Source organism: Exophiala viscosa, assembly GCF_022695815.1.
Source record: "Exophiala viscosa unplaced genomic scaffold EDD37scaffold_2, whole genome shotgun sequence".
NCBI classification, from domain to species: domain Eukaryota; kingdom Fungi; phylum Ascomycota; class Eurotiomycetes; order Chaetothyriales; family Herpotrichiellaceae; genus Exophiala; species Exophiala viscosa.
Genome location: NW_026944354.1, coordinates 378,646 through 395,218, shown reverse-complemented (window position 1 = coordinate 395,218; position 16,573 = coordinate 378,646). Strand labels below are relative to the sequence as shown.

At 51.9% G+C, this 16,573-nt stretch overlaps 6 protein-coding genes across 6 annotated transcripts; 3 read left to right on the top strand and 3 right to left on the bottom strand.

Moving 5' to 3' along the window:
• Positions 1-294: 294 nt before the first annotated feature.
• EDD37DRAFT_620279 (uncharacterized protein) lies at positions 295-2,324 on the bottom strand. Its single transcript, XM_062815910.1, has one exon. The coding sequence runs from the start codon at positions 2,193-2,195 to the stop codon at positions 717-719; it is 1,479 nt and encodes a 492-aa protein (XP_062672558.1). The 5' UTR covers positions 2,196-2,324; the 3' UTR covers positions 295-716.
• A 36-nt stretch (positions 2,325-2,360) lies between these two features.
• EDD37DRAFT_224418 (DNA-directed RNA polymerase III subunit C25) lies at positions 2,361-3,856 on the top strand. The gene is made up of 7 exons (XM_062810449.1): positions 2,361-2,596; positions 2,646-2,750; positions 2,802-2,898; positions 2,949-3,035; positions 3,084-3,147; positions 3,201-3,381; positions 3,428-3,856. Exons 1-7 carry the CDS (start codon positions 2,585-2,587, stop codon positions 3,470-3,472), a joined length of 591 nt encoding a protein of 196 aa, XP_062672557.1. The 5' UTR covers positions 2,361-2,584; the 3' UTR covers positions 3,473-3,856.
• Positions 3,830-5,741, top strand: EDD37DRAFT_224434 (cystathionine gamma-lyase). Its single transcript, XM_062810450.1, has one exon. It carries the CDS (start codon positions 4,241-4,243, stop codon positions 5,552-5,554), a length of 1,314 nt encoding a protein of 437 aa, XP_062672556.1. The 5' UTR covers positions 3,830-4,240; the 3' UTR covers positions 5,555-5,741.
• A 491-nt stretch (positions 5,742-6,232) lies between these two features.
• EDD37DRAFT_620270 (uncharacterized protein) lies at positions 6,233-8,049 on the bottom strand. The gene has a single exon (XM_062815909.1). The coding sequence runs from the start codon at positions 7,807-7,809 to the stop codon at positions 6,349-6,351; it is 1,461 nt and encodes a 486-aa protein (XP_062672555.1). The 5' UTR covers positions 7,810-8,049; the 3' UTR covers positions 6,233-6,348.
• A 483-nt stretch (positions 8,050-8,532) lies between these two features.
• On the bottom strand, positions 8,533-9,939 carry EDD37DRAFT_656044 (tubulin alpha-2 chain; the record flags this gene model as incomplete). Its single annotated transcript, XM_062818801.1, has 3 exons — positions 8,533-8,807; positions 8,854-9,552; positions 9,606-9,939. The coding sequence occupies 3 exons, from the start codon at positions 9,937-9,939 to the stop codon at positions 8,533-8,535; spliced, it is 1,308 nt and encodes a 435-aa protein (XP_062672554.1).
• A 1,841-nt stretch (positions 9,940-11,780) lies between these two features.
• EDD37DRAFT_620266 (Mechanosensitive ion channel-domain-containing protein) lies at positions 11,781-15,374 on the top strand. Its single transcript, XM_062815908.1, has one exon. It carries the CDS (start codon positions 12,170-12,172, stop codon positions 15,113-15,115), a length of 2,946 nt encoding a protein of 981 aa, XP_062672553.1. The 5' UTR covers positions 11,781-12,169; the 3' UTR covers positions 15,116-15,374.
• The last annotated feature ends 1,199 nt before the right edge of the window (positions 15,375-16,573 follow it).

The following is a 16,573-nucleotide window of genomic DNA, read 5'->3' as shown; positions in this document are numbered from 1 at the left end:
TCATTGAAGGGGGAAACGAGAGCTTTTATTGACGATCTCGTACAAGGTTAGCACCATCTGCACGCCAAGGCTCATCTTTGGAAAAGAGTTAGCCGTGTGTCAAGGTACTCCGTATTAGGGCAGTGATGCCACAAATACAGGGTTCCTTCGGATAAGCAAGGATCACAGCCGACGAAAGTGACGATGTTGCGTGCATCAAAGTGCGAGAAGCAGGCTGTGCAATTTAAGCAAGAGTCAAGCAATTCAAGAGCCAATCAGCTGTAAAGACAGGTTGAAGACACGTGTTTTACTTCTTCCCATTGTTCGCAAGTGTGCCTCGTTGATATGATAGGAACCTGAGACTACTAACGTCACATTCCTGGCGGTCTACATGCATAGCACCAATGATAAAGGCGATAGATTGCTGTACTATTCAGCAATATTATGCCACCATTATTCCGCTCGGTATGAGGTGCTGGAACAAAGCTGAATGTTGCGACTTCTACTGTGACGGAAGAAGCACCTGCGCTTCACGACTTGGCAGTTCCATTTCCTTCTCCTGTAGCCTTCCATATCTCTCTCCCTCTTTCCCTTTCCCGCTAGACCAAAATACGTTACGCACATCTCTCACCATCTGCACATCAGCAGTCATAGGCCGCGAGCATAGACCTTTCCGGTGATCGTGTGTTTTGGCAGCCACACCAAAGCGAGATTTGAGTTTCTCTGTTCACAAGTATTCATGTGGGATCAGGATCATCAAGAATACCTCGCTCACCAAGTGTGGTAATGGTCCCCAGCAGTCTTTTGCACTCCTCTTCCTGCTCTTTCTCTACCATCACCTCCCACAGCCCTTTCCTCTTTGTATTGGCGGGTTGCGAAGACGAAGCGATATTCCTCGGCGTCTTCCCTCTCGAGGAGTCGTGGGTATACCGACATCTTGATCCGAACTTGCAGCGACCAGTTTTTGCAAAAGTATTGCACAGACGAGGAGTGTTGACTCGTGCAGCTTTCGGAGGCTGTGGAGCAAGGTCGTGAACAAGGGCGGCCTGCTTTGTGCTCATGACCTCTGGAGCAGAATCTGAGTCGGACTCGGACTCAGAAGTGTCTGAGCCGGAATCTGTGGTAGGGGAGCCGGAGGAGGAAGTCGCATCAGGATCTATTATGTCTGAAGCAGATGAATCGTCGACCTCATCAAGCTGCAGAGGCTGCTCGTGATCGGCAGCTGCAGCTTCTGGAGGCTGGTCTTTGTTTTGACTGGCAGCCAGAGCATTTCGCTTTTCCTGAGCCATACGCAGCGCCTCCTCTGCTTTTGCCAGTCGTTGTTCGGCTTTGAGTGCCTTTTTTCTGAGCTTCTCAGCCTTCATCTCCGCCACTGTCGCGGAGTCGAATTCGGTGTCTTTGTTCTTTGCCAAACGTTCCACCTTCCGTGCTTCTGCTTCTTTCTGCGCTCTTTCGATCTGCTGCTGCTTCCGTTCCTCATCTCTCTTGATCCGAGCCTGCCGATTGGCCTCAAACCTGGCCGCTTTTTCTTCCTCCCATTTCCTTCTCTTCTCGGCCGCCTCTTTCTTTGCCGCCTCGACCTTTACCGCTGTGGGGTATCGTGCTTTACGCTCGGCAATCCAGGCTGCTATTTCTGCTACGGTCCGCAGCGTTGAGACATGGCCCTTATATTCGATCTCTAGGCCGTGCCTGGCACTTTTTGCTTGAGTGGCAAGGCGCGTCTCTTCGCCCTCGTCATCCTCTGGTTCGGAGTCGGGATCGGCTTTCGTGGGTGTCAAGCCAAGCAAGTTCTGCTTCTTGGGCTTTTCTACGGTTTGCACTGCTGGCTGAGGCGCTGGCTTGCGCGGAAGGAGATGTTCTATCGAGGCGTTGAAGCTGGGGACTGCAGGAGCGGCTGTCGGTCGCGGCCTGGCTGGTTGGGTGTTGTTGAAAGCGCTGGTATGGTCTCGTTTCTGCGGAGGGTTCAGTCCGCTATCGCGATTCCAACTGTCTCCATGAGGCCTGTTTGCATAGTTGTTGTGACCCGTATAGGGGGCATGATGAGAGCCTCTTTGCGACCCCCGGGCACCTCTTCCGGCACCCCTCTGAAAGCCGCCACCGCCTCTGAAAGAGCCTCGATTATTGGGGAAGCCGTTATTCTGCGCGTAGGAATTGTCTGTGGTTCGCTTCGGCGGAGGCGGAGGCGGAGGAGGGAAGGAGAATGGTTGGTTGGACATGGTGAGAAAGGGACCTGCGACTCGGTGTCATTCCGCTAGCAGACACGCTATATATGATACATCGTAGAGCAATACATTACAACACAAAGCATGTTGACCCTGACAGCCTGCGGATCAGTGAAGAGGCATGGAGAAATGTCACGATAAATTTATTTACATGATCGACGTCAGACTCGAAGCGTGCAAAAAAGCGGCGCCCATTAACTAAGCGGGTTCCACTCGATATGAATTTTAATGCGGAGAGAGTATGTTTGACTTGACAATATCTTTCACTGCCATTTCTGTCCTCCTTTGGAAGAGCGCGACCGGTTCCTGGAGACCTGGTATCATGCAGAGGTCATCGCTGAACATACAAACATTTCATACCTCTGCGCGGGAACGGTAGCACCATGTTCATCCTTGTATGGCATTCTTCCGCCGTCTCTTCGCTCAACCAACTAACGACAGTAGACCACATTTGACGACCTGGTCCAGATCCCACCGCATGGATTCCGAAACAACCAGATAACTCGCAATGATCTCGAAGACAGAATCAACGAGAAGTACTCGAACAAAGTGCGGCGACATGGCTCGTTGCTACGCCTCTCATTCTAATCCCATTGCTAGATTGTGCAGAAAGTCGGATTATGCATCTGCATGTATGATCTATTGACAGCCTCAGATGGCTTGATCGGGAATGGCACAGGCAATGCGAACGTCAATGGTATCATCGACTATGTCTTGTGAGAGGCTGTGGGCTTATCATGTCTTCAGTGGAATTCCGAATGATCGTCTTCAGACCCTTCAAGGGCGAGATCATAACAGGCACTGTCCAGAAATGCACATCTACAGGCATTCGAAGTAAGCAATTTCGCATGCTGTGCGAAGCGAATATCTGACTCCAGCTAGTCACGACACAGTTCTTCGATGATATATTCGTGCCTCATACTATGCTCTTTGAGGGGTGTGAATTGTGAGTATCGTTCATGACGGTCTGGGCAGGTTTTTGACGGTTACGAAAAATAGTGATGACACAGAAAAGACATGGGTCTGGCGCACCGGGGAGTCGGAACTTTGGTTCGATCAAGGCACGGTAGTCAATCTTCGTGTCGAGGCAGAGAAATGGCACGATCAAGCTCCAAAAGGCCCTGCCGAGACTGCTGAAGCTGGCAATGAGGGCGAGCGCAAAGTTCCTTACGCCATCGAGGTATTGTGCTTGCTGGGTGTTGCTGAACGAAGCTGACCGAATATAGGCATCAATGGCCGAAGCTGGTTTGGGTGGAGTCGAGTGGTGGTGATATCTCGATCAACATGCTCAGCTTGATGTTTCATTCAACAATTCGAGGTCATTTCATGATCCATGCTGTCGGTAACGACAACCATCGCTGGCAGCGACGACACTTCCCAGCTTCAAACACGCAGTGCGCTTGTCCAACATCACCCTCACCAAACCGGCTCTTTGCCAGGATAGGCGCCCAATCAGACACCTAGACAATACAGCTGGCAGGTTGCGCAGCGATGTGAACTATGCAAGGCAAGCTTGAAGACGGTGATGGATGAGGACAGAAGGAAGATGATGATAAGTAAGAGGCATATTCCCGGGCAGTATCCGCGCTTAAGCGACGGCGAAGAATCCTTATGGGGACAAAGGTTTGTCAGCTTCAGGCACGGATGAGCCTAGTGACACCTAAGACCCTCATATAGCGGCCCGGATTGCGCTTCTTTTGATGTGTGGCGAAGGGCGTGCGGGGAGCTTGGATACGATTTGCTTTGGGACGCAAATGTCACTGGCCCCAGGCGTCGAGCACCGATGGATCGCTAAGCACGTCATCTGTGTTGACTCTTTGATGGCCATACAATAAAACAAAAATCCTTCCTGATTGTGCAATAAGCAAGTTGCTTATACACCTCGGCCGTACTTTCATCATTATATTGCTCGAGTCTGCCCTGCTATCCTTTACTCCTGTCCGACTTCGGTATCTCTAAGGATACCCTCAGCAGTTCTCAAAGCCCGCGCGTTTCCCTTGGTTCCACCGACCCAATAGACTGGATACCACTCGAGCACAATGACAGGCCCTGTATCACCTCGCCCCCTGCGGCCACACGAACGTATCTTGACCAACGAAGACGGCGGCATCGACACACCTGCCCGTGCTCCATCTCCTGTTCACCAATTCGGTACCCTCGCTGTCCACGCAGGAGCGCCTCACGACCCCTCCACTGGCGCCGTTATCGAATCTATCTCCCTATCTACCACTTTTGCTCAGAATGCAGTAGGCAAGCCGGTCGGTGCCTACGAGTACAGTCGCAGCGCGAACCCAAATCGTGACAACTTTGAAGAAGCAGTGGCCGCCCTTGAACATGCCAGATGGGCACTTGCTTTTGCCTCGGGCTCAGCAACGACTGCCACAATCCTACAGTCCCTGGCGGCGGGCTCACATGTGATATCGGTATCAGACGTCTATGGCGGAACACATCGATATTTCACGAAAGTTGCGCTTGCACACGGAGTTGAGGTCACATTCTCACCCTCGATCGAGTTGGACGTAGAGGAATTGATCAGAGAACAAACAAAACTCATCTGGATCGAAAGCCCTTCGAATCCTACGCTGAGTCTGGTCGACATTAGAAATGTGGCTACGGTCGCTCATAAACACGGTATCCTGGTCGTTGTGGACAACACCTTCCTATCACCATATGTGCAGAACCCTCTGGACCACGGTGCCGATATCGTTGTTCACTCGGTCACGAAGTACATCAACGGCCACTCTGACGTGGTCATGGGTGTTGCAGCATTCAACTCCGAAGAACTCAAGGAACGTCTGACATTCCTTCAAAACGCCATCGGCGCCATTCCTTCTCCATTCGACTGCTGGCTTGCTCACCGAGGTCTCAAGACCCTCCATCTTCGAGCCCGCGAATCGAGCAAGAATGCCATGGCTGTTGCCACGGCCCTTGAGGCATCTCCGAACGTCATCGCTGTGAACTATCCAGGCCTCGACTCTCACAGACAACGGGCTGTTGCCATCAAACAGCACCGTGACGGGTTGGGCGGTGGTATGCTCAGCTTCAGACTCAAAGGCGGTCATGCTGCGGCTGAGCGCTTCTGCCAGCAAACCAAGATCTTTACCCTGGCTGAGAGTCTAGGAGGCGTCGAGAGTCTTTGCGAAGTCCCAAGTGCGATGACACACGCGGGCATTCCCAAGGATCAACGTGAGGCTATTGGTGTCTTTGACGACCTTGTCAGATTGAGTTGCGGTGTTGAAGATGCCGAAGACCTTACAAAGGATGTTCTGCAAGCACTTGAGAAGGCTGTTGTTGGGCCGAAAATATCGAACGGTGTCAACGGAGCAATTAGCAATCCCATTTCGAGGAGATGAAGGAATCCAGTGATCGAGCACTTTTCACCAGCAGGCTCTAGACGCCCCCGTTGGTAGAGGCCCTCACCTACATCTCTGGCAACTTCACCATCTACCTCTCAACGCAATCGGGCTTTGCAATTGTGCAGGCAGCGCCACGAATACTTACGTTCTTTGGGCAGGCTGAGCGATGCTCCGAAGTACGGCAGCTTGAACACTGTTGACCTGCCTCCGCCTGGCTTATTGGCAAGCTCTCTCTTAACATGCAAGGCCTTGGATCAAGACATTTCACTGTGAACAACCATGTTTCACTCGTGCCAGAGTTGATCCATCTATCATTCAAAGAAATTGCCTTCATCTGCTGCAGACTGCCTGCTATCAGCGCTACGAGGAGATGCTCATCCCGTCTGGTTTCCCCGTGTCTTCCAGCCGTCCAGCTCGTAAGAGGCGGTACGACCTTACGCGTCGTTCCATGAGCATTGGTGCAGCCGGTGATGCCAGATCATGTCAAGCAATTACACATGCTTTGGATGTCAGAACCGTTCGTCCACAGATCTTTGCTATCATTGAAATTTGTTCGGCAATGACCGGTAGCACTTCACTTCACTCGGAGGAAATTGGAGTCGAGGAAGCAAATAGAGCGTCATTTTAGAGGCATAGAAAGGATAGAGCGTGAATGCATTCATTGCAATAAGGGTATCTCTGAATCTCAAACAACAAACCATCGTAGACGATATCAACACCACTCAAAGCCATTTCTAAGCCTCATGCCACCGCCGTCACAATCCATATATTCGTATGATGTATAAGCGACATCACAACTCATCCAACCTTCTCAACCTCGGATCTTCCCTCTCATCCAGCGCCGCCAACCCACCGTTCTGCCCATTGACACAAGCCTCAGCCTCAGCACACCCATCGACTATCTCCCTAGGAATTTCCGGGAACCTGACCTTGCGATTCCGATTCCGCTCCGCAATACCCTGTAACAAATCCTTCACATCCTTCGGCAAATGCACATTCTCATCCAGCATTACCCTTTCATGCTCGCCAGCACTCGTCCCCAATCTCAGACTCTTATTCCAGCTTCCCTCGCTGTGCGCCCTCAACCCAGCCTTGACCGGATCGCCACGGAACCACCATTCTTTACCCAACACAACCAGCGCAACCAGGACCAGAATCGAAATACTAGTTGACCAGACAATTTTGAATACCCGATCCCACACTTTCCGGACTTGATCCTCGCGCCGTTCCCAATTCTCGACGATCATCCTCGCATTCTCCAGTCGCACACTCAAATGTTCAGCCTTTTCACTAGCCTTACGCCCACGCTCCGTGAGAGCCTGGGCTTTCCTCTCACGCTCAGCAAACCCTTTCTTGAACCCCCCAACACGCTTACGTGTCTCAGCGTCGAGCCTCTGCGTCTCCTTGTCAAAGTTCGTAATGAGCTGGCCCGTCTGCTTGCTCAAGCTCTGGAAGGATGTGATCGTCGCCATCAAATTGCCCACCGTCTCCAACAGATTATAATACCCATAGTCTAGCCTCCGCGTGATCTCGACGCCTTTAGAGCTTATGTCTGCGAGATGTTCGCGCATTTCCTCCTCGGCCGCAGCGATCTCGGCATCGCGCCGGACAATGTCCTCGCGCCTGACGTGGATTCTGCGCGCAACGCGTGCCTGATCACCTCGTTCCAGCGCCTGTTCGAAACTCGTCTTGGGCCTGGGCTGGGGAGGTGGACGGTGTGGGTCGGACACGGCGCGCAGGCGAGGATCAAAGCGGCCTCCATCGGTGTAGTCTGTTGACTGAGTGCCCGCGGGGCCCCATTGACCGCGTGTGTGCTTGTCGCGTTCGGCGTTCAAGCCGGCGACGAGGTGTGGGAGGGCGGCGTTTTGTTCTCTGGAAGGTGGACGGCGTAGGGAGGAGACCGCTTCGCTTTGCGTGGGCCGGTGGCCGCGCTTGTAGCTGGAGTCCCGGGAGTGAGAGTGCGAGCGGGTATGCTGGTGTCGGTGGTGCGAACCGGGGAGGTGGACTCTATGGAGGCGCTCTGCTGTTCGTTCCAGGGCACTGGGGACTGGTAGAGTGTGGGCATTACGCGGTTTGGTCTCGGCGGGAGAGAGGTAGGACTGCGATCGTAGTTGAGGCGGACGGGTGGCTTGAAGGGTAGGGCCTGCTGTTTGGGGCTCGGTGATCTTGGGTTTGGATGGGTCAGTGTGAGAGCGGGAGCGAGAGAGGATTGGACGATGGCTGTCAGGCAGGGCTGCTTGTGGTAGCAACATGACGGTGATCGGTGGAGGCGGACAGAAGCCTCATACAGGCAGGTTCTTATTGGGACAAGAGCATGTTGACTTGGCCCATGAGCTGGCTGTCGTCCTTTAGAGAATGGACAGGATAGTACTCGTAGTAGTAGGGAGAATGATGGAAAGTTAAGAGGTGACCAGCAGGTGGAGAGGCTAGAAGAGCAAAATCCGGGGTAGGTCAGACGCTGCTTTAGCGCCTAGCCTGGACACTACCTTGGTACCCACCTAGGTGCCTACGTACCTTCGGTAGGTAGATAAAGCAGTCTGTGATGACAATTGCGTGAAATGGCGCACCCACCAGGGCTGATACTGTAGTATCAGGCCACTCCATGTGACACAGCAGAGAGCGCCGATTTAGGATCATTGCTTGTTGGGTAATATCTCGGTGTTGGGGAGGTACTGCAGATTCTATCTGACTATCAAATCACTGATCCAGGCTATGCATTGGCCCCTTCCGTGACTTGCAGACCACCATGCTCCGCCAGTACTGGTTTGTGCTAATATCGATCTTTGCATTAACAAGTTTCGTGCTTTCATAGCTCGTTCAATCCATTCATTCAAACAAAATCACCAGGCCGTAAGCCGAAAAACAAGGTCGCCCATCCAATGCTGGCATGCGTCCCGTGTCAGAGTAGTCAAGCTTTCAGTCGCCATCAAAACCCCAAGAATAGAGCATTGCAGCTGCGATCCAACTTGCACCACTTAGTATTCGGCGCCACCATCATCCTCATCCTGCAGGCTGTCGCTAGCAACCTCTTCGTAGTCCTTCTCCAGAGCTGCAAGATCTTCTCTGGCCTCGGAGAACTCACCCTCTTCCATTCCTTCTCCAACGTACCAGTGAACGAAGGCACGCTTCGAGTACATGAGATCGAACTTGTGGTCAAGTCGGCTCCAGGCTTCGGCAATGGCGGTGGTGTTGGAGAGCATGCTGACAGAGCGGTCAACCTTGGCCAATTCGCCTCCAGGAACGGGCATGGCTATTGATTGTCAGTGGAGAACGTTCAAGTATAGGATCAGACTTACGTGGCTGATAGTTGATGCCGACCTTGAAGCCGGTAGGGCACCAATCGACCAGATGGAAGCTGGACTTGGCTTTGAGAGACGCAATAGCTGCGTTGGTATCGCGAGGAACGACATCACCACGGTAGAGGAGGGCAACAGCCATGTATTTGCCGTTGCGAGGATCACAGACGACCATCTGGTTGCTTGGCTCGAAGCACTGCAGAGTCAAGTCTTGCACCTTGAAACTCTCATGCGAAGAACGCTTGGTTGAGACGACGGGGGCGTAACTGATGAGTGGATAGTGAATGCGAGGGTAAGGCACCAAGTTGGTCTGGAATTCGTTCAAGTCGACGTTCAAGGCACCATCAAAACGTAAGCTGGATGTGACAGAAGAGACGACTTGAGCAATGAGACGGTTAAGGTGTTCGTAATCTGGTCTCGGAATGTCGAGGTTGCGGCGGCAGATGTCGTAGACAGCCTCGTTGTCGACCAAGAATGTGCAGTCGGCATGCTCGATGGTGCTGTGGGTGGAAAGAACGGCGTTGTAGGGTTCAACAACCGATGATGAGACTTGTGGTGCAGGGTACACGGCAAACTCCAACTTGCACTTCTTGCCATAATCGACGGAGAGGCGTTCGAGGAGCAGAGCACCGAAGCCAGAGCCAGTACCACCTCCGAAAGAGTGGAAGATCAGGAAACCTTGCAGGGACGAGCAGTTATCTTTCGCCTGGTCAGTCGTGATCACCTAGTTACGTTTGAAGTATGTTTCTCACCTGCAACACGTCGGACTTTGTCCAAGACATCGTCGACCAACTCTTTACCAACGGTGTAATGACCTCGAGCGTAGTTGTTTGCAGCGTCCTCCTTGCCACTAATCAAAAGCTCGGGGTGAAATAGTTGTCTATATTTTCCAGTTCGAATCTCGTCGATTGGGGAGGGGTCGAGATCGACGAAGATGGAGCGCGGGACATGTTTGTTGTTTGCGGTCTCGGTGAAGAAGGTCTCGAAGGATCCAGGATCGCCGATTTGGGCATCAGGGTCAGGACGACCATCTGCCTGCAAGCCGTGCTCGAGAAGATACCTGATGTAGCAATGAGTGATCATCATCTAGTAGCGGTCACGGCGGGGTGCCTACAGTTCCCATGCCGCATTACCAAGCTGAGTACCAGCCTGCCCAATGTGCAGGTGGCAAACCTGTGAGATGTGTTAGCATGTCGTCGTCAATTGCGCGTGAGTTATATGCCGGTTCAGGCTTCTATCCTGACGTTGAAATGTGCTTTGTTGATTCGGATGAGAAATTGTGGAGGGGCAGGCAAGCACGGGGTACACAAACAACGTGCGGACACTTACTTCTCCACGCATTTTGAAGAATGGCCTGCGGATTGACAATCAGATATGTACGATTCTGCAGTCAGCTCAGACCCGGGCACGTCAACTTGATAGAAGACGCAAGTGTTGTCGTTGATGTGCGGGATTGAGGGAAGCGTGAACTGAATGGGAGAGAGTTGTGCGCGCAGTTGTTTGAGTCAGTGTTGTGACCTTGTGATTGGCGCGTAGACGAAAACAGCCAAAACAGACGCCAAGGCTGCTGCACTTCAGGGGCTTGAGAGTCGCCGCTGTCACTTTTCATCCTTCACAGTAGTACTTAGTGCACTGCCTCTGGTACCTGCAGCGGGTGTCTCCGTCACTATGTACAGTACCTCATGTACTATTGCATAGCACAATGTCGGCCGTATTGTTGCTGAGAGGTGCGGGTTTTTCTGTTCTGACATTGACTGTTCGTCCTGCCCATGCACAAACACAATAGTGCAAAGATGCTGCCTTCATGGCCATGTCAAATGCCACCTCATCCATCGAAGATTGTACGCAGAAGCACGTTTGTCTTCTGCGAGATGTTCGCAATGGTAGACGAGGTCTGGTCTTCGTCCAGATCAAGATCCGAAGCATCGGGCATGACACACCTGCGAGCAAGCATTCATCATCTTCTTTATGGTTGTTTGAATCATACCGTCCAGAAAGACAGATGCCCCCATAGTGGCTTGATGGCAATTACGAAACTGCTACGACTCTGTTGGGCCATGTTGCGTAAGTCATGGCGAATGTATTAGCTCTTCTGGCTACGTGAGTTGACCTCATCTGGCCGATGATATTACCACTACATGTCCAGCCACGGAGGAGGAGCAGACGCATGTTTGGCCGTCCGAAATAAGCAACGCAGACCCATGCGACCAGGAGCGACTGACCTTTCACATATATACAAGCACAAGTATGGGCTTGCTCAACACTAGTCGCGCTGCAGCTAAATAAAGCAGCGAGCTGAAGAATAGGCATGAATGCGGCATGTCGTGAGCGTTGGACATCACTCTTTCATAGTGCAACACCTTCTCATATATGCAGAGCAGCCGCAAGCGAGCTGAAAGTTGCCCTGTTGTGTTGCTGCATACGGAGGACCGCGCCTTTGTCGGATGAGACTCCAGACGGCTTGTCTCAAGGCCTAAGCGAATGGCAATGTGCATATAAACCCGGTCAGTAAGCCCCTTCAATACTCTTGAGTAGCAGACATCATCAATGGAAATTGTACATTTTCAGCACGGAGCATACACAGCCATATAATATTACGCGTAAAACTTGCTCCAATCCGCCGCACGGCGTGTCGGTCTCGGCCAAACCTCTTATCTCGAAAATTTGTATCGTTATTGTGAAACACCAAGCGGCGAAAGTGATGTAGACGGCGTCACCATGGACCCAGAGAGACTCTCCACTAGAGGATACAGGGATACTCAGCAGGTGTCCCAGGGGCAGCGATCAGCACTATTTCGGGCTCCAATCGCTGATTTAGGCGCTGACGAATTGCTTGGCCAGGACCCAACGGGCTCCAAACTAAGTCGCCTGTGGACAGTAGCGCCGACGTTGATTGATTTGATCGTTCATCTCAACATGTGTTGCCGAAAAACTTTGGTACACGTCTATCTGCACACGAGGAAAAGCGGGCAGCACACGCTGCAATGTTCTCATCCTTCGGCCTCCGTGCTCCTGCATAAAACAGTGGTGAGGAGGGAGTCTTCTTATACACTCGTTGCAAATCTAAAGACGTATATTCTATTCTGTTCACCTCATCAGCTTTAATTTCCTTGCCGTCTTCTGCGGATCGCGCCGAATCTATATCTGCCTCCCAGACCAGACGCACCAGGGCGGGCTTTCTCTTCCTGATTGACACTTTTCCTCGCGATCGATTCCTTCTTGTGAAGCCGCCGGCCGGCTCTTGATTTGATGAAAGAGGAGGAACGTTGGCACATAACGCTTTGAGCGCGGATTTGTTTGGTGTGCATTGTCGACCATGAGCACACCGATCGACGAACTCCCTAGGTTGGAGTTCGACACTCCTACCCATCGAACATCAGACGATGATTCTACCGCCGTCAATGAGAAGCCAGATGGGTCCGTGGACAGTCATGCGCTTCGAGATCGTTTGAGGGTAGAAACTCGCCGCCGAGATACCGTCGGTGCTCGTTTCGAAGAGCCAGTCAGACCCTCTCCCTCTCAAACGAGGGAAGAGAGTTCGAGGCTAGACGACGAACTTCTGTTGCAAAGAGCGGAGAAATTGGCTTCGGCGGAATCGAGGGCATCTGACGCTGGCCGGAATTCTGCAACCTTGCATCGATCAAGATCACGGGCTCCCGAACCTCTCGACGAGTTCGATACGGCTACTAACCCTATTCACGAACGCACACAAATATACAAGCCGCCTGCGAATCCCAGCACCAAAATCTCCAGGTTCTTCAAGAAGATTCACCAGTCGAGCTTCGTGGTCCGCTATTTCACTTATATCATGCCTGTATTCGCACTGCTCCTGATCCCCATCCTCATCGGTTCACTTCTACCTAGGGGCAGAAATTCTGATGTGGGCGGCGTCCAGCTTCTTTGGTTCGGAGTTTGGCTCGAAATTGTTTGGTTGACGCTGTGGGCCGGTCGATTCGCAGCAAGATTAATCCCATATCCTCTTGGGTTAATATCGAGCTTATTCACCAACAACGCCAAAAAATGGAGAGATCTGGGGAAAGCGCTGGAGATTCCTGCTACTGTTTTCTTCTGGTGGCTCGGTATCGAGATTTCTTTCCTGCCCACCATGAGAAACCACCTGGTATCTGGTGTCAGCCATGCTCCGGAGTGGACAAATGTGCTCAACAAGATCATAGTGTCCATCTTTGTGGGCGTCACACTGAACTTCATTGAGAAGATCATAATTCAGCTCATAGCCATCTCGTTCCACCTCCGGACCTATGCCGACCGCATCGAAATTAACAAGTTTCAGATTGGCAGTCTCACCAAGCTATACATCTTCTCCAAGGCTGAAATTGCCATGGAAGACAATGAATTCGAGGAGAAGCCATCGGGACAGGCATCTGGAATGCGAACGCCAGCCATGTATGCGACTCAGGCTCAACACGCCGTCACTAAGGCATTTGCTAAAGTCGGAGATGTGGCCGGTACCGTGGCAGGTGACTTCACAGGCAGGACGATCGCTAAGAGCGGACATCCGTCACAAGTCGTCTTGACCCTGTTGAATTCCACCACAGGGTCTCAAGTCCTGGCTCGGCGTCTTTGGCGAACCTTTGTCCGCGATGGCGAAGAAAATGTCAAACCCGATGACCTCCAAGCGGCATTTGACAACGGCGAAGAAGCTGATGCGGCCTTCAGCATGTTTGACAAGGACATGAATGGCGACATTTCCATGGAAGAACTTGAAGCTGTCTGTGTCGAGATCGGTCGGGAACGGAAGTCGATCACGGCCTCGCTTAAGGACTTGGACTCCGTGGTTAGTCGCCTAGACGATGTTTTGTTCTTCATCGTCTGTATTGTCACCGTCCTTGTCCTTATCTCGCTCATCTCAACCGCTGCAGCTGGTGTGTTGACCTCTGCTGGCTCCCTGGTCTTGGGCTTATCTTGGCTCTTCTCTGCCACTGCTCAGGAATTCCTGCAGTCATGTGTCTTTGTCTTCATCAAGCACCCGTTCGATGTCGGCGACAGGGTAGCCATCTATGGCAACACAGGATCGACCCTCAAGGGTGACGACTACTTCGTCAAGGAGATTTCTTTATTGTATACCGAGTTCAAGAAAATGGAGGGCCACGTGGTGCAAGCGCCAAACTCCTATCTGAACACACTTTTCATTCTAAATCAGCGCCGATCTGGAGGGCTTGCTGAGGCTGTACCTATCGTCATCAAGTTTGGAACCACGACGGATCAGATCAATGCTCTACGCGCGAAACTCATCGAATACGTTAAGGAAGAAAAACGTGAGTTTCAAGGAAACATCCTGACTGAGCTCCGAGATATTACCGAAGCTTATTCATTGACGCTAAATATCGTCTTCTTTTACAAGTCGAACTGGCAAAATGAATTACTTCGACTTACACGTCGAAATAAGTTCATTTGCTCGTTAATGGAGGCCATGCAAGAGGTTGGTATCGAAGGACCCAGACAAACACAGGCCGGTTGGAAACCGGAGCTGCCTTATTATATGCAGTTGCCCCCTGGAGCACCTCCTCTCTTCGGGCAGAACGCAATGGATCCAAATGGCGGTCAACCTGGCGGAGGCATTGCCGGAGATGGTACTAATGACGCACCGTTTATTGCTGCTCCTCTCAATCCTTCGTCAACAATGCGGCGACGCCCCAGTACAGGGCAACTAGGACGGCCTCGAGGTGAATCCCTTTCTTCATACGGGCGTCGAAAGGACTTTTCTCTTGGAATGAGTGAGATCAATTCTGGGGAGCAGCTTTCTGACGTGTACGAAGATCGAGAGCGTCCCCAATACAGGGAACTCATCCGGGAAGCAAACAGAATCGACGAAGAGCGAAGAACATCGGAGTCACGAGACCGCGAGGGCGACGGGAGGTCAACCTCAAAGGATAACCATGCGATGAGCGGCATACTCAGGAGGTCGACCACACAAAGCTTTGGCGGTCGCAATCGTGGGGAGTCGATTGGCCAGCCTCACAGGGCGTCCATCAGCAGCCAGGATACCCACCGCAACCGCTTCCTGGGCCGATTCAAACGATCCGTCGAACTTCCTCGAGACTCTCTGGCAGAAGAAGGCCAAGCTCCTCGTCTGCCACCTTTGGACTCCAGGTCTGGCCGCGTGGATTCTCAGGCAGTGCGCATGGATTCCACGACTTCTGGCCCGAATGAGCCGTTTCCGGTGATGCAACCGGTTGAGAGTCAAAGCGAAGATTTTGAATTGAGGAGGGTTGGGCAGAGCTCTACGCAGAAGCCGCAGTAGAGCTCGGTAGTAGGATTCGTCTGGAGCAGCCCATCTGGCAGTATGTCTGGGGAGTCTCTTTGACTGCATCCCTGGTTGGAAAAGCGTTGCACATAACTTCTTTTTGGATGAGTGGATCATCACTGGACAAATCTACATGTGGTCTTGAGCGACTGCATTCTTATGAACATAGATATAGAGCTTACGAGAGGCGTTAGCTCCATGTGAATGGAGAGGCTATGGATAGCCATTGAATTGATTGGTTCAGAGCTTCTATCAACTTGGTTGCTGTCCTTCTATACCTGTGGGACCTGAGTACCTGCATATCACTCCGCGCTATGCCAGTTTCGGGCTGCTGCCAATGTAAACCCAACGTCGCGTCAATTTCAACCTTGAATGGACAACATCTCTCACTAAGCGATTGAGTTTCACCTCAACCAGGGAGTGAGGGCGAGGGGGATCAGCAATGGATGATACTCTCATTCCCATTTTGCGTATTGGGGGAAAAGAGCACACCTGTATTGAGCCAAGTGACTTGGCTTAGCGAATGCCTTACCATATTGCCAGCCGTCTTGGGCAAACAGCTGCGCACTTTGTCAACGACCCTTTCATGATGTAGATGCGTTTATTGCGAGCAGTACGTGTTCGATGTATTATTGCTATTGGAGGTGCTGGCAACAAGAAGCCTGACGAGGCCCTTGCGGGTATTGAACGTGACTGGGGGAAGCTACGCCCGGTTCCGGCTACATGGCTCGGGTTTGAGGAATTCAAGTTGCCTAAATGTTGACCAGCATGGCGAGAAGACAGCCATAGCCTGAGGTCGCTTGAGCATCAAGGTAGGTCAAGCAAATTGTTGGCTTGAGTCGACGACATCCTATGCATTGGCAAGATCGGCTAGGAGTGTTGCAGGTTGTGATGATGTAAAGCTGTCCACCTGGGTCAGGCGTTTAGCACCGAGACAGCTCGAACAGCTATGTGAACATGTCAGGATGAGGATGAGTTCACTTTCAGCGCCGAAAACACCGCAAAAAGTGAAAGGTACCTGATATTGGGTACTCTCACCACGACGTTGACAGTGATGAGCTGGAATTCACCGCCCTCATTCACCATCCTTCAGTGAGACTCGCATGTGGTATTGTTGCCGTCTATAAACTCTTCCTCTTCCTCACCAAACAACTTCCTCCCTTTCTCTACCCTCCAACAGCCTTTCTTTGCTCGGTCATTATCGTCCTTCTACCTCCTTCGTTTGCTACAGCAACCAAACAAAGAACAATCGCTTGACAACTCACATTTGCTGGGCTTGCCGCAGTTATGAAGATCATGATGAAAGGTAAAAGAACACAAACCAAAAGCCACACTCTTCAAGCAAGCGCAGTTCTTACTGACTATAACTTGCAGGCTTTGCGCCAGGCCATGTCTACCTCACCCTCGTTGTCTGTCTCTTCGTCGGTCTCATCAACGCTGGTCCCCTCCGCTCTG

What these genes read in the sequence shown, in the direction of transcription:
- EDD37DRAFT_620279 (XM_062815910.1), bottom strand. Translation starts at nt 2,195, where the DNA reads ATGTCCAACCAACCATTCTCCTTCCCTCCTCCGCCTCCGCCTCCGCCG.
- EDD37DRAFT_620266 (XM_062815908.1), top strand. Translation starts at nt 12,170, where the DNA reads ATGAGCACACCGATCGACGAACTCCCTAGGTTGGAGTTCGACACTCCT.
- EDD37DRAFT_224418 (XM_062810449.1), top strand. An exon ending in AGGCAATGCGAACGTCAATG is followed by an intron (nt 2,899 to 2,948) that starts GTATCATCGACT and finishes TCATGTCTTCAG; the next exon opens with TGGAATTCCGAATGATCGTC. An exon ending in CACATCTACAGGCATTCGAA is followed by an intron (nt 3,036 to 3,083) that starts GTAAGCAATTTC and finishes GACTCCAGCTAG; the next exon opens with TCACGACACAGTTCTTCGAT.
- EDD37DRAFT_620270 (XM_062815909.1), bottom strand. Translation starts at nt 7,809, where the DNA reads ATGTTGCTACCACAAGCAGCCCTGCCTGACAGCCATCGTCCAATCCTC.
- EDD37DRAFT_224434 (XM_062810450.1), top strand. Translation starts at nt 4,241, where the DNA reads ATGACAGGCCCTGTATCACCTCGCCCCCTGCGGCCACACGAACGTATC.